The sequence below is a fragment of the Ranitomeya variabilis genome, chromosome 2 (assembly GCF_051348905.1).
Source record: "Ranitomeya variabilis isolate aRanVar5 chromosome 2, aRanVar5.hap1, whole genome shotgun sequence".
NCBI classification, from domain to species: domain Eukaryota; kingdom Metazoa; phylum Chordata; class Amphibia; order Anura; family Dendrobatidae; genus Ranitomeya; species Ranitomeya variabilis.
Window position 1 is genome coordinate 1116792553 of NC_135233.1, and position 22922 is coordinate 1116815474.

Below are 22922 nucleotides of genomic sequence, written 5' to 3' on the forward strand. Positions count from 1 at the left end.
CCAGATCCCTGGTGCCAAAAATTCCAGGATGACCTGCCAACGCGGAAGAGTGAACCTCCGAAATAACTCTACTGGTCCAGTCATCAGGGACAAACAGTCTACCAGGCGGAGAGCGATCAGGCCTATCCACCTGAAACTCCTGCAAAGAGCGCCGCAGGTCTGGGGAGACAGCTGACAATATCACCCCATCCTTCAGGATGCCAGTAGGTTCGGAATCACCAGGCGAGTCAGGCTCAAAACTCCTAGAGAGGGCATCCGCCCTCACATTCTTAGACCCAGGCAGATATGAAACCACAAAGTTAAATCGAGAGAAAAACAACGACCAGCGCGCCTGTCTAGGATTCAGACGCCTGGCTGACTCAAGATAAATTAGATTTTTGTGGTCAGTCAAGACCACCACCTGGTGTCTAGCACCCTCAAGCCAATGATGCCACTCCTCAAATGCCCACTTCATGGCCAAGAGCTCCCGATTTCCAACATCATAATTTCGCTCAGCGGGCGAAAACTTTCGAGAAAAAAACGCACATGGTCTCATCACTGAGCAGTCAGGACCTTTCTGCGACAAAACTGCACCTGCTCCGATCTCGGAAGCATCTACTTCAACCTGGAACGGGAGCGAAACATCAGGCTGGCGCAACACAGGAGCAGAAGAAAAGCGGCGCTTAAGCTCCCGAAAGGCCTCCACAGCCGCAGAGGACCAATTAGCAACATCAGCACCCTTTTTGGTCAAATCAGTCAAAGGTTTAGCAATGGCAGAAAAACCCGCTATGAATCGGCGATAGAAATTAGCAAATCCCAAGAATTTCTGAGACTCTTTAGAGAAGTAGGTTGTATCCAATCACAAATAGCCTGAACCTTAACAGGGTCCATCTCCATAGATGAAGGGGAAAAAATATATCCCAGAAAGGAAATTCTCTGAACCCCAAAAATACACTTTGAGCCCTTCACAAATAGAGAATTAGCTCGTAAAACCTGAAAAACTCTCCTGACCTGTTGAACATGAGATTCCCAGTCCTCCGAAAAAATCAAAATATCATCCAAATACACAATCATAAATTTATCCAGATATTCACGGAAAATATCGTGCATAAAGGACTGAAAAACGGAAGGGGCATTCGCGAGACCGAAAGGCATTACCAAATACTCAAAATGGCCTTCAGGCGTATTAAATGCGGTCTTCCACTCATCCCCCTGCTTAATCCGCACCAAATTATACGCACCACGTAGATCGATCTTAGTGAACCACTTCGCCCCCTTTATGCGAGCAAAAAGATCAGTCAGTAAAGGCAAAGGGTACTGGTATTTAACTGTAATCTTATTCAGAAGTCGATAGTCGATACAAGGTCTCAATGAACCATCCTTTTTACCCACAAAGAAAAACCCTGCCCCCAGTGGAGACAAAGAGGGGCGAATATGACCCTTTTCCAAAGATTCTCTGATATACTCCCGCATAGCAGTATGTTCAGGTACAGACAAATTAAACAAGCGACCCTTAGGAAATTTACTACCGGGAATCAACTCAATAGCGCAGTCACACTCTCTGTGAGGGGGAAGAGAATCAGTTTTAGGCTCCTGAAAGACATCATAAAAATCTGACAGAAATGCTGGGATCTCAGAGGGAGTAGATGAAGAAATGGGAACCAAAGGTGTATCCCCATGAATCCCCCGACATCCCCAGCTCAGCACAGACATTGATCTCCAGTCCAAGACTGGATTATGAATTTGTAACCATGGTAATCCAAGTACTAATACGTCATGTAGATTATATAACACAAGGAAACGAATAATCTCCTGATGGTCTGGGGTAAGATGCATAGTCACTTGTGTCCAATATTGTGGTTTATTGCTAGCCAAAGGTGTAGAATCAATACCCTTTAAGGGAATAGAAACCTCCAGAGGCTCCAAATCAAACCCACAACGCTTGGCAAAGGACCAATCCATGAGACTCAGAGCGGCGCCAGAATCCACATAAGCATCCACAGTAACAGATGATAAAGTACAAATCAATGTCACGGACAAAAGAAATTTAGACTGCAAGGTACCCATAGAAAAAGATTTATCAACCTTTTTATCAACCTTCTTTATGCGTTTAGAGCATGCTGATATAACATGAGCTGGATCCCCACAGTAGAAGCACAACCCATTTTTGCGCCTGTAATTCTGTCGTTCGCCTCTAGACAATACACTATCGCATTGCATATGCTCTGGTGCCTTTTCAGAGGTCACCGCCAAATGATGCACAGGTCTTTGCTCAGAAGATACCGCCAAATGATGCACAGGTTTTTGCTCAGAAGATACCGCCATATGGTGCACAGGTTTTTGCTCAAAAGATACCGCCATATGGTGCACAGATTTTTGCTCAGAAGATACCGCCATATGGTGCACAGATTTGCGCTCCCATAAACGCCGATCAATCTGGATAGCCAATTTCATGGCATCATTCAGACCTGTAGGCACAAGGAACCCCACCATGACATCCTTCACGGCATCAGAGAGACCTTCTCTGAAATTAGCTGCTAGAGCGCACTCATTCCATTTAGTAAGCACCGACCATTTACGAAATTTTTGGCAGTATATCTCAGCTTCATCTTGCCCTTGGGAAAGAGCTATCAAGGCTTTCTCAGCCAAAATCTCTAAATTAGGTTCTTCATAAAGCAACCCCAAAGCCAGAAAAAACGCATCTACATTTAATAACGCAGGATCCCCTGGCGACAATGCAAATGCCCAACTTTGTGGGTCACCCCGCAATAGAGAAATAACAATTTTAACCTGTTGCGCAGGATCACCAGCAGAGTGAGATTTCAGAGACAAAAACAATTTACAATTCTCTCTGAAATGCAAAAAACGGGATCTGTCTCCGGTAAAAAATTCAGGCATAGGGATCTTAGGTTCAGACATTGGAGCACGTATAACAAAATCTTGTAAGTTCTGGACTTTTGTAGCCAGGTTATTCAGACCTACAACCAAACTCTGTGGATCCATGATTCAAACAGGTGTAACCAAAGCCATTCAGAGATTAAGAGGAGAGGAAAAAAAAAAAAGGCTGAAGACTGCAGTTTAAGCAAGGAGTACAAATAAGCACTAAGGTGCACTTTCCAAACACAGAAGGAACAAAAAAAAACCTTTTCATATCCTTTCCTGCTTTAGTGCATAGTTTTAACACATGGGGGCCGGCCAAACTGTTATGATTTTCCCAATGGCAGGGAAAACAAAATAACAACGGACTAGCTCTCGGGTGATGGGAACTAAAGTGACCGTGACCTGAACCTGACACAACACTGGAAGTAGCCGGGGAGTGTTTCCTACGATGCCCTAGACACCACGCGCCAGCCGGAGATCTAACTACCCCTATCAGAGGAATATACAGGCCTGCCTTACCTCCAGAGATGAACCCCAAAAGGAGATAGCAGTCCCCCACAGATATTGACGGTGAGTCAAGAGGAAAAGACATACGTAGGATGAACAGCAGATTTAGCACAGTGAGGTCCGCTTACTAGATAGCAGAAGGATAGGAAAGAGTTACCTCACGGTCAACTTCAAAACACTACTCAAAAACACCATCCTGAAATTACTTTAAAACTCCAGTGACAACTCATGCCACTGGAGTGGCAATGTCAGTCCACGAGAGCTTCCAGCTACAGAGAGTCACATTGCAAATAGCTGGACAAAAATAGCATTAACTAGAAACAAAATTCAACTTAGCTGAACAGGATCTTGAGGCAGGAGAATGCAACAGAATGCTACTGATACATTGTTGGCCGGCATCGGACCAGCAGCCAAGCAGCCTTAAATAGGAAACTCCCCTAATGGGTGTCAACAGGTGATCAAGGATAGAAGAAGGCAAATAAGTGGCACTACCATAAAACACCACCGGGGGAGCCCACAAACAGAATTCACAACAGTGGCCACTTCCTCCCTCCTCAGGGTCTGTCCTGTGGCAGTGGCCCCGTCCTCCCTCCTCAGGGTCTGTCCTGTGGCAGTGGCCCCGTCCTCCCTCCTCAGGGTCTGTCCTGTGGCAGTGGCCCCGTTCTCCCTCCTCAGGGTCTGTCCTGTGGCAGTGGCCCTCTCCTCCCTCCTCAGGGTCTGTCCTGTGGCAGTGGCCCTGTCCTCCCTCTTCAGGGTCTGTCCTGTGGCAGTGGCCCCTTCCTCCCTCCTCAGGGTCTGTCCTGTGGCAGTGGCCCTCTCCTCCCTCCTCAGGGTCTGTCCTGTGGCAGTGGCCCTCTCCTCCCTCCTCAGGGTCTGTCCTGTGGCAGTGGCCCTCTCCTCCCTCCTCAGGGTCTGTACTGTGGCAGTGGCCCCCTCCTCCCTCCTCAGGGTCTGTCCTGTGGCAGTGGCCTCCTCCTCCCTCCTCAGGGTCTGTCCTGTAGCAGTGGCCCCTTCCTCCCTCCTCAGGGTCTGTCCTGTGGCAGTGGCCCCTTCCTCCCTCCTCAGGGTCTGTCCTCTGGCAGTGGCCCCCTCCTCAGGGTCTGTCCTGTGGCAGTGGCCCCTTCCTCCCTCCTCAGGGTCTGTCCTGTGGCAGTGGCCCCCTCCTCAGGGTCTGTCCTGTGGCAGTGGCCCCCTCCTCCCTCCTCAGGGTCTGTCCTGTGGCAGTGGCCCCCTCCTCCCTCCTCAGGGTCTGTCGTGTGGCAGTGGCCCCCTCCTCCCTCCTCAGGGTCTGTCCTGTGGCAGTGGCCCCCTCCTCAGGGTCTGTCCTGTGGCAGTGGCCCCCTCCTCCCTCCTCAGGGTCTGTCCTGTGGCAGTGGCCCCCTCCTCCCTCCTCAGGGTCTGTCCTGTGGCAGTGGCCCCCTCCTCCCTCCTCAGGGTCTGTCCTGTGGCCCCCTCCTCCCTCCTCAGGGTCTGTCCTGTGGCAGTGGCCCCGTTCTCCCTCCTCAGGGTCTGTCCTGTGGCAGTGGCCCTCTCCTCCCTCCTCAGGGTCTGTCCTGTGGCAGTGGCCCTCTCCTCCCTCCTCAGGGTCTGTCCTGTGGCAGTGGCCCCCTCCTCCCTCCTCAGGGTCTGTCCTGTGGCAGTGGCCCTCTCCTCCCTCCTCAGGGTCTGTCCTGTGGCAGTGGCCCCCTCCTCCCTCCTCAGGGTCTGTCCTGTGGCAGTGGCCCCCTCCTCCCTCCTCCCTCCTCACCTGAGATTGTGCCTTGCAGAGAAGTCTCCAATTATCACCTGTATCGCTGTAGTAAATCCAGTAGATCCAGGAGCGGCGGCCTCTCCCTCACACTGCAGCTACGGGCGGGGGAGTAACACGATAGAAGGAGCCGTGTGTGGAAATCCGCAATGGTGAAGCGGAGACTGCAGCTCCTGTGTGTACAGCGGCTCCAGGACCTGTGGGGATACCACGTGACCGAGGGGCGGAGCTAGAATAGTCACATGACACTGACGTCATCACAGGTCCTACAGCAGCATGGCACAGCTGAGCTCCGCCCCTCCTGGTCACATGGTGCTGACATCATCACAGGTCCTTCATCTCTACAGTGCAGCAGCTGCAGATTGTTGTCTGGTGTCAGCCGTTATTATACAGAAGCTGAAGGTCTCCATCCCCCGACATCATCCAACATCTGTCACCTGAGCGACGGCCGAGGATGGAGGCAGAGACGTCCCGAAGAATCATCGCCTGCGCCCTGGAGATCATCTCCCTGCTGAGCGGAGAGGTAACTGCTCCATATATCTATTATTATCTGCTGAGCGGAGAGGTAACTGCTCCATATATCTATTATTATCTGCTGAGTGGAGAGGTAACTGCTCCATATATCTATTATTACCTGCTGAGCGGAGAGGAAACTGCTCCATATATCTATTATTATCTGCTGAGTGGAGAGGAAACTGCTCCATATATCTATTATTATCTGCTGAGCGGAGAGGAAACTGCTCCATATATCTATTATTACCTGCTGAGCGGAGAGGAAACTGCTCCATATATCTATTATTATCTGCTGAGTGGAGAGGAAACTGCTCCATATATCTATTATTATCTGCTGAGCGGAGAGGAAACTGCTCCATATATCTATTATTACCTGCTGAGCGGAGAGGAAACTGCTCCATATATCTATTATTATCTGCTGAGTGGAGAGGTAACTGCTCCATATATCTATTATTACCTGCTGAGCGGAGAGGAAACTGCTCCATATATCTATTATTATCTGCTGAGCGGAGAGGAAACTGCTCCATATATCTATTATTATCTGCTGAGCGGAGAGGTAACTGCTCCATATATCTATTATTATCTGCTGAGCGGAGAGGAAACTGCTCCATATATCTATTATTATCTGCTGAGTGGAGAGGTAACTGCTCCATATATCTATTATTATCTGCTGAGCGGAGAGGAAACTGCTCCATATATCTATTATTATCTGCTGAGCGGAGAGGTAAACTCTTCTATATTTCTATTATTATCTGCTGAGTGGAGAGGTAAACTCTTCTATATATCTATTATTATCTGCTGAGTGGAGAGGTAAACTCTTCTATATTTCTATTATTATCTGCTGAGTGGAGAGGTAAACTCTTCTATATTTCTATTATTATCTGCTGAGTGGAGAGGTAAACTCTTCTATATATCTATTATTATCTGCTGAGTGGAGAGGTAAACTCTTCTATATTTCTATTATTATCTGCTGAGTGGAGAGGTAAACTCTTCTATATATCTATTATTATCTGCTGAGCGGAGAGGAAACTGCTCCATATATCTATTATTATCTGCTGAGCGGAGAGGAAACTGCTCCATATATCTATTATTACCTGCTGAGCGGAGAGGAAACTGCTCCATATATCTATTATTATCTGCTGAGTGGAGAGGTAACTGCTCCATATATCTATTATTATCTGCTGAGTGGAGAGGAAACTGCTCCATATATCTATTATTATCTGCTGAGTGGAGAGGAAACTGCTCCATATATCTATTATTATCTGCTGAGCGGAGAGGAAACTGCTCCATATATCTATTATTACCTGCTGAGCGGAGAGGAAACTGCTCCATATATCTATTATTACCTGCTGAGCGGAGAGGAAACTGCTCCATATATCTATTATTATCTGCTGAGTGGAGAGGAAACTGCTCCATATATCTATTATTATCTGCTGAGTGGAGAGGAAACTGCTCCATATATCTATTATTATCTGCTGAGTGGAGAGGTAACTGCTCCATATATCTATTATTACCTGCTGAGCGGAGAGGAAACTGCTCCATATATCTATTATTATCTGCTGAGTGGAGAGGAAACTGCTCCATATATCTATTATTATCTGCTGAGTGGAGAGGAAACTGCTCCATATATCTATTATTATCTGCTGAGTGGAGAGGAAACTGCTCCATATATCTATTATTATCTGCTGAGCGGAGAGGAAACTGCTCCATATATCTATTATTACCTGCTGAGCGGAGAGGAAACTGCTCCATATATCTATTATTATCTGCTGAGTGGAGAGGAAACTGCTCCATATATCTATTATTATCTGCTGAGTGGAGAGGTAACTGCTCCATATATCTATTATTACCTGCTGAGCGGAGAGGAAACTGCTCCATATATCTATTATTATCTGCTGAGTGGAGAGGAAACTGCTCCATATATCTATTATTATCTGCTGAGCGGAGAGGAAACTGCTCCATATATCTATTATTACCTGCTGAGCGGAGAGGAAACTGCTCCATATATCTATTATTATCTGCTGAGTGGAGAGGAAACTGCTCCATATATCTATTATTATCTGCTGAGCGGAGAGGAAACTGCTCCATATATCTATTATTACCTGCTGAGCGGAGAGGAAACTGCTCCATATATCTATTATTATCTGCTGAGTGGAGAGGTAAACTCTTCTATATTTCTATTATTACCTGCTGAGTGGAGAGGTAAACTCTTCTATATTTCTATTATCTGCTGAGTGGAGAGGTAAACTCTTCTATATATCTATTATTATCTGCTGAGCGGAGAGGTAAACTCTTCTATATTTCTATTATTATCTGCTGAGTGGAGAGGTAAACTCTTCTATATTTCTATCATTATCTGCTGAGTGGAGAGGTAAACTCTTCTATATTTCTATTATTACCTGCTGAGTGGAGAGGTAAACTCTTCTATATTTCTATTATTATCTGCTGAGTGGAGAGGTAAACTCTTCTATATTTCTATCATTATCTGCTGAGTGGAGAGGTAAACTCTTCTATATTTCTATTATCTGCTGAGTGGAGAGGTAAACTCTTCTATATTTCTATTATTACCTGCTGAGTGGAGAGGTAAACTCTTCTATATTTCTATCATTATCTGCTGAGTGGAGAGGTAAACTCTTCTATATTTCTATCATTATCTGCTGAGTGGAGAGGTAAACTCTTCTATATTTCTATTATCTGCTGAGGGGAGAGGTAAACTCTTCTATATTTCTATTATTACCTGCTGAGTGGAGAGGTAAACTCTTCTATATTTCTATCATTATCTGCTGAGTGGAGAGGTAAACTCTTCTATATTTCTATCATTATCTGCTGAGTGGAGAGGTAAACTCTTCTATATTTCTATTATCTGCTGAGTGGAGAGGTAAACTCTTCTATATTTCTATTATCTGCTGAGCGGAGAGGTAAACTCTTCTATATTTCTATTATCTGCTGAGTGGAGAGGTAAACTCTTCTATATTTCTATTATCTGCTGAGTGGAGAGGTAAACTCTTCTATATTTCTATTATTATCTGCTGAGTGGAGAGGTAAACTCTTCCATATTTCTATTATTATCTGCTGAGTGGAGAGGTAAACTCTTCTATATTTCTATTATTATCTGCTGAGTGGAGAGGTAAACTCTTCTATATTTCTATTATTATCTGCTGAGTGGAGAGGTAAACTCTTCTATATTTCTATTATCTGCTGAGTGGAGAGGTAAACTCTTCTATATTTCTATTATTATCTGCTGAGCGGAGAGGTAAACTCTTCTATATTTCTATTATTATCTGCTGAGTGGAGAGGTAAACTCTTCTATATTTCTATTATTACCTGCTGAGTGGAGAGGTAAACTCTTCTATATTTCTATTATTACCTGCTGAGTGGAGAGGTAAACTCTTCTATATTTCTATTATTATCTGCTGAGTGGAGAGGTAAACTCTTCTATATTTCTATTATTACCTGCTGAGTGGAGAGGTAAACTCTTCTATATTTCTATTATTACCTGCTGAGTGGAGAGGTAAACTCTTCTATATTTCTATTATTATCTGCTGAGTGGAGAGGTAAACTCTTCTATATTTCTATTATTATCTGCTGAGTGGAGAGGTAAACTCTTCTATATTTCTATTATTATCTGCTGAGTGGAGAGGTAAACTCTTCTATATTTCTATTATCTGTTGAGTGGAGAGGTAAACTCTTCTATATTTCTATTATTATCTGCTGAGTGGAGAGGTAAACTCTTCTATATTTCTATTATCTGTTGAGTGGAGAGGTAAACTCTTCTATATATCTATTATTATCTGCTGAGTGGAGAGGTAAACTCTTCTATATTTGTATTATTATCTGCTGAGTGGAGAGGTAAACTCTTCTATATTTCTATTATTATCTGCTGAGTGGAGAGGTAAACTCTTCTATATTTCTATTATTATCTGCTGAGTGGAGAGGTAAACTCTTCTATATTTCTATTATTATCTGCTGAGTGGAGAGGTAAACTCTTCTATATTTCTATTATTATCTGCTGAGTGGAGAGGTAAACTCTTCTATATTTCTATTATCTGTTGAGTGGAGAGGTAAACTCTTCTATATATCTATTATTATCTGCTGAGTGGAGAGGTAAACTCTTCTATATTTGTATTATTATCTGCTGAGGGGAGAGGTAAACTCTTCTATATTTCTATTATTATCTGCTGAGTGGAGAGGTAAACTCTTCTATATTTCTATTATTATCTGCTGAGTGGAGAGGTAAACTCTTCTATATTTCTATTATTATCTGCTGAGTGGAGAGGTAAACTCTTCTATATTTCTATTATCTGTTGAGTGGAGAGGTAAACTCTTCTATATATCTATTATTATCTGCTGAGTGGAGAGGTAAACTCTTCTATATTTCTATTATCTGCTGAGTGGAGAGGTAAACTCTTCTATATTTCTATTATCTGCTGAGTGGAGAGGTAAACTCTTCTATATTTCTATTATTATCTGCTGAGTGGAGAGGTAAACTCTTCTATATATCTATTATTATCTGCTGAGTGGAGAGGTAAACTCTTCTATATTTCTATTATTATCTGCTGAGTGGAGAGGTAAACTCTTCTATATTTCTATCATTATCTGCTGAGCGGAGAGGTAAACTCTTCTATATATCTATTATCTGCTGAGTGGAGAGGTAAACTCTTCTATATATCTATTATTATCTGCTGAGTGGAGAGGTAAACTCTTCTATATTTCTATTATTATCTGCTGAGCGGAGAGGTAAACTCTTCTATATTTCTATTATTATCTGCTGAGTGGAGAGGTAAACTCTTCTATATTTCTATTATCTGCTGAGTGGAGAGGTAAACTCTTCTATATTTCTATTATCTGCTGAGTGGAGAGGTAAACTCTTCTATATTTCTGTTATTATCTGCTGAGTGGAGAGGTAAACTCTTCTATATTTCTATTATCTGCTGAGTGGAGAGGTAAACTCTTCTGTATTTCTATTATTATCTGCTGAGTGGAGAGGTAAACTCTTCTATATTTCTATTATTATCTGCTGAGCGGAGAGGTAAACTCTTCTATATTTCTATTATTATCTGCTGAGTGGAGAGGTAAACTCTTCTATATTTCTATTATTATCTGCTGAGCAGAGAGGTAAACTCTTCTATATTTCTATTATCTGCTGAGTGGAGAGGTAAACTCTTCTATATTTCTATTATCTGCTGAGTGGAGAGGTAAACTCTTCTATATATCTATTATTATCTGCTGAGTGGAGAGGTAAACTCTTCTATATTTCTATTATTATCTGCTGAGTGGAGAGGTAAACTCTTCTATATTTCTATTATCTGCTGAGTGGAGAGGTAAACTCTTCTATATTTCTATTATCTGCTGAGTGGAGAGGTAAACTCTTCTATATTTCTGTTATTATCTGCTGAGTGGAGAGGTAAACTCTTCTATATTTCTATTATCTGCTGAGTGGAGAGGTAAACTCTTCTGTATTTCTATTATTATCTGCTGAGTGGAGAGGTAAACTCTTCTATATTTCTATTATTATCTGCTGAGCGGAGAGGTAAACTCTTCTATATTTCTATTATTATCTGCTGAGTGGAGAGGTAAACTCTTCTATATTTCTATTATTATCTGCTGAGTGGAGAGGTAAACTCTTCTATATTTCTATTATTATCTGCTGAGTGGAGAGGTAAACTCTTCTATATTTCTATTATCTGCTGAGTGGAGAGGTAAACTCTTCTATATTTCTATTATCTGCTGAGTGGAGAGGTAAACACTTCTGTATTTCTATTATTATCTGCTGAGTGGAGAGTTAAACTCTTCTATATTTCTATTATTATCTGCTGAGTGGAGAGGTAAACTCTTCTATATGTCTATTATTATCTGCTGAGTGGAGAGGTAAACTCTTCTATATTTCTATTATCTGCTGAGTGGAGAGGTAAACTCTTCTATATTTCTATTATCTGCTGAGTGGAGAGGTAAACTCTTCTATATTTCTGTTATTATCTGCTGAGTGGAGAGGTAAACTCTTCTATATTTCTATTATTATCTGCTGAGCGGAGAGGTAAACTCTTCTATATTTCTATTATTATCTGCTGAGTGGAGAGGTAAACTCTTCTATATTTCTATTATCTGCTGAGTGGAGAGGTAAACTCTTCTATATATCTATTATTATCTGCTGAGTGGAGAGGTAAACTCTTCTATATTTCTATTATTATCTGCTAAATGGAGAGGTAAACTCTTCTATATTTCTATTATGTGCTGAGTGGAGAGGTAAACTCTTCTATATTTCTATTATCTGCTGAGTGGAGAGGTAAACTCTTCTATATTTCTATTATTATCTGCTGAGCGGAGAGGTAAACTCTTCTATATTTCTATTATTATCTGCTGAGCGGAGAGGTAAACTCTTCTATATTACTATTATCTGCTGAGTGGAGAGGTAAACTCTTCTATATTTCTATTATTATCTGCTGAGTGGAGAGGTAAACTCTTTTATATTTCTATCATTATTTGCTGAGTGGAGAGGTAAACTCTATTATATTTCTATTATCTGCTGAGTGGAGAGGTAAACTCTTCTATATTTCTATTATCTGCTGAGCGGAGAGGTAAACTCTTCTATATTTCTATTATTATCTGCTGAGTGGAGCGGTAAACTCTTCTATATTTGTATTATTATCTGCTGAGCGGAGAGGTAAACTCTTCTATATTTCTATTATTATCTGCTGAGTGGAGAGGTAAACTCTTCTATATTTCTATTATTATCTGCTGAGCGGAGAGGTAAACTCTTCTATATATCTATTATTATCTGCTGAGTGGAGAGGTAAACTCTTCTATATTTCTATTATTATCTGCTGAGCGGAGAGGTAAACTCTTCTATATTTCTATCATTATCTGCTGAGTGGAGAGGTAAACTCTTCTATATTTCTATTATTATCTGCTGAGTGGAGAGGTAAACTCTTCTATATTTCTATTATTATCTGCTGAGCGGAGAGGTAAACTCTTCTATATTTCTATCATTATCTGCTGAGTGGAGAGGTAAACTCTTCTATATTTCTATTATTATCTGCTGAGTGGAGAGGTAAACTCTTCTATATTTCTATTATCTGCTGAGTGGAGAGGTAAACTCTTCTATATTTCTATTATCTGCTGAGTGGAGAGGTAAACTCTTCTATATTTCTGTTATTATCTGCTGAGTGGAGAGGTAAACTCTTCTATATTTCTATTATCTGCTGAGTGGAGAGGTAAACTCTTCTATATTTCTATTATTATCTGCTGAGCGGAGAGGTAAACTCTTCTATATTTCTATTATTATCTGCTGAGTGGAGAGGTAAACTCTTCTATATTTCTATTATTATCTGCTGAGTGGAGAGGTAAACTCTTCTATATTTCTATTATTATCTGCTGAGTGGAGAGGTAAACTCTTCTATATTTCTATTATCTGCTGAGTGGAGAGGTAAACTCTTCTATATTTCTGTTATTATCTGCTGAGTGGAGAGGTAAACTCTTCTATATTTCTATTATCTGCTGAGTGGAGAGGTAAACTCTTCTATATTTCTATTATCTGCTGAGTGGAGAGGTAAACTCTTCTATATTTCTATTATTATCTGCTGAGTGGAGAGGTAAACTCTTCTATATTTCTATTATCTGCTGAGTGGAGAGGTAAACTCTTCTATATTTCTATTATTATCTGCTGAGCGGAGAGGTAAACTCTTCTATATTTCTATTATTATCTGCTGAGTGGAGAGGTAAACTCTTCTATATTTCTATTATTATCTGCTGAGTGGAGAGGTAAACTCTTCTATATTTCTATTATTATCTGCTGAGTGGAGAGGTAAACTCTTCTATATTTCTATTATCTGCTGAGTGGAGAGGTAAACTCTTCTATATTTCTGTTATTATCTGCTGAGTGGAGAGGTAAACTCTTCTATATTTCTATTATTATCTGCTGAGCGGAGAGGTAAACTCTTCTATATTTCTATTATTATCTGCTGAGTGGAGAGGTAAACTCTTCTATATTTCTATTATCTGCTGAGTGGAGAGGTAAACTCTTCTATATTTCTATTATTATCTGCTGAGTGGAGAGGTAAACTCTTCTATATTTCTATTATCTGCTGAGTGGAGAGGTAAACTCTTCTATATTTCTATTATCTGCTGAGTGGAGAGGTAAACACTTCTGTATTTCTATTATTATCTGCTGAGTGGAGAGGTAAACTCTTCTATATTTCTATTATTATCTGCTGAGTGGAGAGGTAAACTCTTCTATATTTCTATTATTATCTGCTGAGTGGAGAGGTAAACTCTTCTATATTTCTATTATCTGCTGAGTGGAGAGGTAAACTCTTCTATATTTCTATTATCTGCTGAGTGGAGAGGTAAACACTTCTGTATTTCTATTATTATCTGCTGAGTGGAGAGGTAAACTCTTCTATATTTCTATTATTATCTGCTGAGTGGAGAGGTAAACTCTTCTATATTTCTATTATTATCTGCTGAGTGGAGAGGTAAACTCTTCTATATTTCTATTATCTGCTGAGTGGAGAGGTAAACTCTTCTATATTTCTATTATCTGCTGAGTGGAGAGGTAAACTCTTCTATATTTCTGTTATTATCTGCTGAGTGGAGAGGTAAACTCTTCTATATTTCTATTATTATCTGCTGAGCGGAGAGGTAAACTCTTCTATATTTCTATTATTATCTGCTGAGTGGAGAGGTAAACTCTTCTATATTTCTATTATCTGCTGAGTGGAGAGGTAAACTCTTCTTTATATCTATTATTATCTGCTGAGTGGAGAGGTAAACTCTTCTATATTTCTATTATTATCTGCTAAGTGGAGAGGTAAACTCTTCTATATTTCTATTATGTGCTGAGTGGAGAGGTAAACTCTTCTATATTTCTATTATCTGCTGAGTGGAGAGGTAAACTCTTCTATATTTCTATTATTATCTGCTGAGCGGAGAGGTAAACTCTTCTATATTTCTATTATTATCTGCTGAGCGGAGAGGTAAACTCTTCTATATTACTATTATCTGCTGAGTGGAGAGGTAAACTCTTCTATATTTCTATTATTATCTGCTGAGCGGAGAGGTAAACTCTTCTATATTACTATTATCTGCTGAGTGGAGAGGTAAACTCTTCTATATTTCTATTATTATCTGCTGAGTGGAGAGGTAAACTCTTCTATATTTCTATCATTATTTGCTGAGAGGAGAGGTAAACTCTATTATATTTCTATTATCTGCTGAGTGGAGAGGTAAACTCTTCTATATTTCTATTATCTGCTGAGCGGAGAGGTAAACTCTTCTATATTTCTATTATTATCTGCTGAGTGGAGCGGTAAACTCTTCTATATTTGTATTATTATCTGCTGAGCGGAGAGGTAAACTCTTCTATATTTCTATTATTATCTGCTGAGTGGAGAGGTAAACTCTTCTATATTTCTATTATTATCTGCTGAGCGGAGAGGTAAGCTCTTCTATATTTCTATTATTATCTGCTGAGTGGAGAGGTAAACTCTTCTATATTTCTATTATTATCTGCTGAGTGGAGAGGTAAACTCTTCTATATTTCTATTATTATCTGCTGAGCGGAGAGGTAAACTCTTCTATATTTCTATTATTATCTGCTGAGCGGAGAGGTAAACTCTTCTATATTACTATTATTATCTGCTGAGTGGAGAGGTAAACTCTTCTATATATCTATTATCTGCTGAGTGGAGAGGTAAACTCTTCTATATTTCTATTATTATCTGCTGAGTGGAGAGGTAAACTCTTCTATATTTCTATTATTATCTGCTGAGTGGAGAGGTAAACTCTTCTATATTTCTATTATTATCTGCTGAGCGGAGAGGTAAACTCTTCTATATTTCTATCATTATCTGCTGAGTGGAGAGGTAAACTCTTCTATATTTCTATTATCTGCTGAGAGGAGAGGTAAACTCTTCTATATTTCTATTATCTGCTGAGTGGAGAGGTAAACTCTTCTATATTTCTATTATCTGCTGAGTGGAGAGGTAAACTCTTCTATATATCTATTATTATCTGCTGAGTGGAGAGGTAAACTCTTCTATATTTCTATTATTATCTGCTGAGTGGAGAGGTAAACTCTTCTATATTTCTATTATTATCTGCTGAGTGGAGAGGTAAACTCTTCTATATTTCTATTATCTGCTGAGTGGAGAGGTAAACTCTTCTATATTTCTATTATCTGCTGAGTGGAGAGGTAAACTCTTCTATATTTCTATTATTATCTGCTGAGCGGAGAGGTAAACTCTTCTATATTTCTATTATTATCTGCTGAGTGGAGAGGTAAACTCTTCTATATTTCTATTATTATCTGCTGAGTGGAGAGGTAAACTCTTCTATATTTCTATTATCTGCTGAGTGGAGAGGTAAACTCTTCTATATTTCTATTATTATCTGCTGAGTGGAGAGGTAAACTCTTCTATATTTCTATTATCTGCTGAGTGGAGAGGTAAACTCTTCTATATTTCTATCATTATCTGCTGAGTGGAGAGGTAAACTCTTCTATATTTCTATTATTATCTGCTGAGTGGAGAGGTAAACTCTTCTATATATCTATTATTATCTGCTGAGTGGAGAGGTAAACTCTTCTATATTTCTATTATTATCTGCTGAGTGGAGAGGTAAACTCTTCTATATTTCTATTATCTGCTGAGTGGAGAGGTAAACTCTTCTATATTTCTATTATTATCTGCTGAGTGGAGAGGTAAACTCTTCTATATATCTATTATTATCTGCTGAGTGGAGAGGTAAACTCTTCTATATTTCTATTATCTGCTGAGTGGAGAGGTAAACTCTTCTATATTTCTATTATCTGCTGAGTGGAGAGGTAAACTCTTCTATATTTCTATTATCTGCTGAGTGGAGAGGTAAACTCTTCTATATTTCTATTATTATCTGCTGAGCGGAGAGGTAAACTCTTCTATATTTCAATTATTATCTGCTGAGCGGAGAGGTAAACTCTTCTATATTACTATTATCTGCTGAGTGGAGAGGTAAACTCTTCTATATTTCTATTATTATCTGCTGAGCGGAGAGGTAAACTCTTCTATATTACTATTATCTGCTGAGTGGAGAGGTAAACTCTTCTATATTTCTATTATTATCTGCTGAGTGGAGAGGTAAACTCTATTATATTTCTATTATCTGCTGAGTGGAGAGGTAAACTCTTCTATATTTCTATTATTATCTGCTGAGCGGAGAGGTAAACTCTTCTATATTTCTATTATCTGCTGAGTGGAGAGGTAAACTCTTCTATATTTCTATTATTATCTGCTGAGTGGAGCGGTAAACTCTTCTATATTTGTATTATTATCTGCTGAGCGGAGAGGTAAACTCTTCTATATATCTATTATTATCTGCTGAGCGGAGAGGTAAACTCTTCTATATTTCTATTATTATCTGCTGAGTGGAGAGGTAAACTCTTCTATATTTCTATTATTATCTGCTGAGTGGAGAGGTAAACTCTTCTATATTTCTATTATCTGCTGAGTGGAGAGGTAAACTCTTCTATATTTCTATTATTATCTGCTGAGCGGAGAGGTAAACTCTTCTATATTTCTATTATCTGCTGAGTGGAGAGGTAAACTCTTCTATATTTCTATTATCTGCTGAGTGGAGAGGTAAACTCTTCTATATTTCTATTATTATCTGCTGAGTGGAGAGGTAAACTCTTCTATATTTCTATTATCTGCTGAGCGGAGAGGTAAACTCTTCTATATTTCTATTATCTGCTGAGTGGAGAGGTAAACTCTTCTATATTTCTATTATCTGCTGAGTGGAGAGGTAAACACTTCTGTATTTCTATTATTATCTGCTGAGTGGAGAGGTAAACTCTTCTATATTTCTATTATTATCTGCTGAGTGGAGAGGTAAACTCTTCTATATTTCTATTATCTGCTGAGTGGAGAGGTAAACTCTTCTATATTTCTATTATCTGCTGAGTGGAGAGGTAAACTCTTCTATATTTCTGTTATTATCTGCTGAGTGGAGAGGTAAACTCTTCTATATTTCTATTATTATCTGCTGAGCGGAGAGGTAAACTCTTCTATATTTCTATTATTATCTGCTGAGTGGAGAGGTATACTCTTCTATATTTCTATTATTATCTGCTGAGTGGAGAGGTAAACTCTTCTATATTTCTATTATCTGCTGAGTGGAGAGGTAAACTCTTCTATATTTCTATCATTATCTGCTGAGTGGAGAGGTAAACTCTTCTATATTTCTATTATTATCTGCTGAGTGGAGAGGTAAACTCTTCTATATATCTATTATTATCTGCTGAGTGGAGAGGTAAACTCTTCTATATTTCTATTATTATCTGCTGAGTGGAGAGGTAAACTCTTCTATATTTCTATTATTATCTGCTGAGCGGAGAGGTAAACTCTTCTATATTACTATTATCTGCTGAGTGGAGAGGTAAACTCTTCTATATTTCTATTATTATCTGCTGAGTGGAGAGGTAAACTCTTCTATATTACTATTATCTGCTGAGCGGAGAGGTAAACTCTTCTATATTACTATTATCTGCTGAGTGGAGAGGTAAACTCTTCTATATATCTATTATTATCTGCTGAGCGGAGAGGTAAACTCTTCTATATTTCTATCATTATCTGCTGAGTGGAGAGGTAAACTCTATTATATTTCTATTATCTGCTGAGTGGAGAGGTAAACTCTATTATATTTCTATTATCTGCTGAGCGGAGAGGTAAACTCTTCTATATTTCTATTATTATCTGCTGAGCGGAGAGGTAAACTCTTCTATATTTCTATTATTATCTGCTGAGTGGAGAGGTAAACTCTTCTATATTTCTATTATCTGCTGAGTGGAGCGGTAAACTCTTCTATATTTGTATTATTATCTGCTGAGCGGAGAGGTAAACTCTTCTATATATCTATTATTATCTGCTGAGCGGAGAGGTAAACTCTTCTATATTTCTATTATTATCTGCTGAGCGGAGAGGTAAACTCTTCTATATTTCTATTATTATCTGCTGAGTGGAGAGGTAAACTCTTCTATATTTCTATTATCTGCTGAGTGGAGAGGTAAACTCTTCTATATTTCTATTATTATCTGCTGAGTGGAGAGGTAAACTCTTCTATATTTCTATTATCTGCTGAGTGGAGAGGTAAACTCTTCTATATTTCTATTATCTGCTGAGTGGAGAGGTAAACTCTTCTATATTTCTGTTATTATCTGCTGAGTGGAGAGGTAAACTCTTCTATATTTCTATTATTATCTGCTGAGCGGAGAGGTAAACTCTTCTATATTTCTATTATTATCTGCTGAGTGGAGAGGTAAACTCTTCTATATTTCTATTATTATCTGCTGAGTGGAGAGGTAAACTCTTCTATATTTCTATTATCTGCTGAGTGGAGAGGTAAACTCTTCTATATATCTATTATTATCTGCTGAGTGGAGAGGTAAACTCTTCTATATTTCTATTATTATCTGCTGAGTGGAGAGGTAAACTCTTCTATATTTCTATTATGTGCTGAGTGGAGAGGTAAACTCTTCTATATTTCTATTATCTGCTGAGTGGAGAGGTAAACTCTTCTATATTTCTATTATTATCTGCTGAGCGGAGAGGTAAACTCTTCTATATTTCTATTATTATCTGCTGAGCGGAGAGGTAAACTCTTCTATATTACTATTATCTGCTGAGTGGAGAGGTAAACTCTTCTATATTTCTATTATTATCTGCTGAGCGGAGAGGTAAACTCTTCTATATTACTATTATCTGCTGAGTGGAGAGGTAAACTCTTCTATATTTCTATTATTATCTGCTGAGTGGAGAGGTAAACTCTTCTATATTTCTATCATTATCTGCTGAGTGGAGAGGTAAACTCTATTATATTTCTATTATCTGCTGAGTGGAGAGGTAAACTCTTCTATATTTCTATTATCTGCTGAGCGGAGAGGTAAACTCTTCTATATTTCTATTATTATCTGCTGAGTGGAGCGGTAAACTCTTCTATATTTGTATTATTATCTGCTGAGCGGAGAGGTAAACTCTTCTATATATCTATTATTATCTGCTGAGCGGAGAGGTAAACTCTTCTATATTTCTATTATTATCTGCTGAGCGGAGAGGTAAACTCTTATATATTTCTATTATTATCTGCTGAGTGGAGAGGTAAACTCTTCTATATTTCTATTATTATCTGCTGAGCGGAGAGGTAAGCTCTTCTATATTTCTATTATTATCTGCTGAGTGGAGAGGTAAACTCTTCTATATATCTATTATTATCTGCTGAGTGGAGAGGTAAACTCTTCTATATTTCTATTATTATCTGCTGAGCGGAGAGGTAAACTCTTCTATATTTATATTATCTGCTGAGTGGAGAGGTAAACTCTTCTATATTTCTATCATTATCTGCTGAGTGGAGAGGTAAACTCTTCTATATATCTATTATTATCTGCTGAGTGGAGAGGTAAACTCTTCTATATTTCTATTATTATCTGCTGAGTGGAGAGGTAAACTCTTCTATATTTCTATTATTATCTGCTGAGTGGAGAGGTAAACTCTTCTATATTTCTATTATCTGCTGAGTGGAGAGGTAAACTCTTCTATATTTCTATTATCTGCTGAGTGGAGAGGTAAACTCTTCTATATTTCTATTATTATCTGCTGAGCGGAGAGGTAAACTCTTCTATATTTCTATTATTATCTGCTGAGCGGAGAGGTAAACTCTTCTATATTACTATTATCTGCTGAGTGGAGAGGTAAACTCTTCTATATTTCTATTATTATCTGCTGAGCGGAGAGGTAAACTCTTCTATATTACTATTATCTGCTGAGTGGAGAGGTAAACTCTTCTATATTTCTATTATTATCTGCTGAGCGGAGAGGTAAACTCTTCTATATTTCTATTATTATCTGCTGAGCGGAGAGGTAAACTCTTCTATATTTCTATTATTATCTGCTGAGCGGAGAGGTAAACTCTTCTATATTTCTATTATTATCTGCTGAGCGGAGAGGTAAACTCTTCTATATTTCTATTATTATCTGCTGAGCGGAGAGGTAAACTCTTCTATATTTCTATCATTATCTGCTGAGTGGAGAGGTAAACTCTATTATATTTCTATTATCTGCTGAGTGGAGAGGTAAACTCTATTATATTTCTATTATCTGCTGAGCGGAGAGGTAAACTCTTCTATATTTCTATTATTATCTGCTGAGCGGAGAGGTAAACTCTTCTATATTTCTATTATTATCTGCTGAGTGGAGCGGTAAACTCTTCTATATTTGTATTATTATCTGCTGAGCGGAGAGGTAAACTCTTCTATATATCTATTATTATCTGCTGAGCGGAGAGGTAAACTCTTCTATATATCTATTATTATCTGCTGAGCGGAGAGGTAAACTCTTCTATATTTCTATTATTTTCTGCTGAGTGGAGAGGTAAACTCTTCTATATTTCTATTATTATCTGCTGAGTGGAGAGGTAAACTCTTCTATATTTCTATTATCCGCTGAGTGGAGAGGTAAACTCTTCTATATTTCTATTATTATCTGCTGAGTGGAGAGGTAAACTCTTCTATATTTCTATTATCTGCTGAGTGGAGAGGTAAACTCTTCTATATTTCTATTATCTGCTGAGTGGAGAGGTAAACTCTTCTATATTTCTATTATCTGCTGAGTGGAGAGGTAAACTCTTCTATATATCTATTATTATCTGCTGAGTGGAGAGGTAAACTCTTCTATATTTCTATTATTATCTGCTGAGTGGAGAGGTAAACTCTTCTATATTTCTATTATGTGCTGAGTGGAGAGGTAAACTCTTCTATATTTCTATTATCTGCTGAGTGGAGAGGTAAACTCTTCTATATTTCTATTATTATCTGCTGAGCGGAGAGGTAAACTCTTCTATATTTCTATTATTATCTGCTGAGCGGAGAGGTAAACTCTTCTATATTACTATTATCTGCTGAGTGGAGAGGTAAACTCTTCTATATTTCTATTATTATCTGCTGAGCGGAGAGGTAAACTCTTCTATATTACTATTATCTGCTGAGTGGAGAGGTAAACTCTTCTATATTTCTATTATTATCTGCTGAGTGGAGAGGTAAACTCTTCTATATTTCTATCATTATCTGCTGAGTGGAGAGGTAAACTCTATTATATTTCTATTATCTGCTGAGTGGAGAGGTAAACTCTTCTATATTTCTATTATCTGCTGAGCGGAGAGGTAAACTCTTCTATATTTCTATTATTATCTGCTGAGTGGAGCGGTAAACTCTTCTATATTTGTATTATTATCTGCTGAGCGGAGAGGTAAACTCTTCTATATATCTATTATTATCTGCTGAGCGGAGAGGTAAACTCTTCTATATTTCTATTATTATCTGCTGAGCGGAGAGGTAAACTCTTATATATTTCTATTATTATCTGCTGAGTGGAGAGGTAAACTCTTCTATATTTCTATTATTATCTGCTGAGCGGAGAGGTAAGCTCTTCTATATTTCTATTATTATCTGCTGAGTGGAGAGGTAAACTCTTCTATATATCTATTATTATCTGCTGAGTGGAGAGGTAAACTCTTCTATATTTCTATTATTATCTGCTGAGCGGAGAGGTAAACTCTTCTATATTTATATTATCTGCTGAGTGGAGAGGTAAACTCTTCTATATTTCTATCATTATCTGCTGAGTGGAGAGGTAAACTCTTCTATATATCTATTATTATCTGCTGAGTGGAGAGGTAAACTCTTCTATATTTCTATTATTATCTGCTGAGTGGAGAGGTAAACTCTTCTATATTTCTATTATTATCTGCTGAGTGGAGAGGTAAACTCTTCTATATTTCTATTATCTGCTGAGTGGAGAGGTAAACTCTTCTATATTTCTATTATCTGCTGAGTGGAGAGGTAAACTCTTCTATATTTCTATTATTATCTGCTGAGCGGAGAGGTAAACTCTTCTATATTTCTATTATTATCTGCTGAGCGGAGAGGTAAACTCTTCTATATTACTATTATCTGCTGAGTGGAGAGGTAAACTCTTCTATATTTCTATTATTATCTGCTGAGCGGAGAGGTAAACTCTTCTATATTACTATTATCTGCTGAGTGGAGAGGTAAACTCTTCTATATTTCTATTATTATCTGCTGAGCGGAGAGGTAAACTCTTCTATATTTCTATTATTATCTGCTGAGCGGAGAGGTAAACTCTTCTATATTTCTATTATTATCTGCTGAGCGGAGAGGTAAACTCTTCTATATTTCTATTATTATCTGCTGAGCGGAGAGGTAAACTCTTCTATATTTCTATTATTATCTGCTGAGCGGAGAGGTAAACTCTTC

The 22922-nt window shown here is 38.7% G+C and overlaps 2 protein-coding genes across 3 annotated transcripts in view; one reads left to right on the forward strand and one right to left on the reverse strand.

Moving 5' to 3' along the window:
* The window catches only part of LOC143808882 (uncharacterized), a 459352-nt gene extending 453989 nt beyond the window's left edge, over positions 1-5363 (reverse strand). Inside the window, exon 1 of the mRNA XM_077292048.1 lies at positions 5114-5363. The gene's annotated coding sequence lies outside the window, so the exon portion shown is untranslated. The remainder of the gene's footprint in view (positions 1-5113) is intronic.
* Positions 5364-5445: 82 nt separating this feature from the next.
* Positions 5446-22922, forward strand: part of LOC143808893 (uncharacterized) — a 200814-nt gene continuing 183337 nt past the window's right edge. For both annotated transcript variants that reach the window (XM_077292070.1, XM_077292071.1), the window contains exon 1: positions 5446-5636. In XM_077292070.1, the coding sequence (XP_077148185.1) occupies positions 5568-5636 (69 nt within the window). In that variant the 5' untranslated portion in view covers positions 5446-5567. The remainder of the gene's footprint in view (positions 5637-22922) is intronic.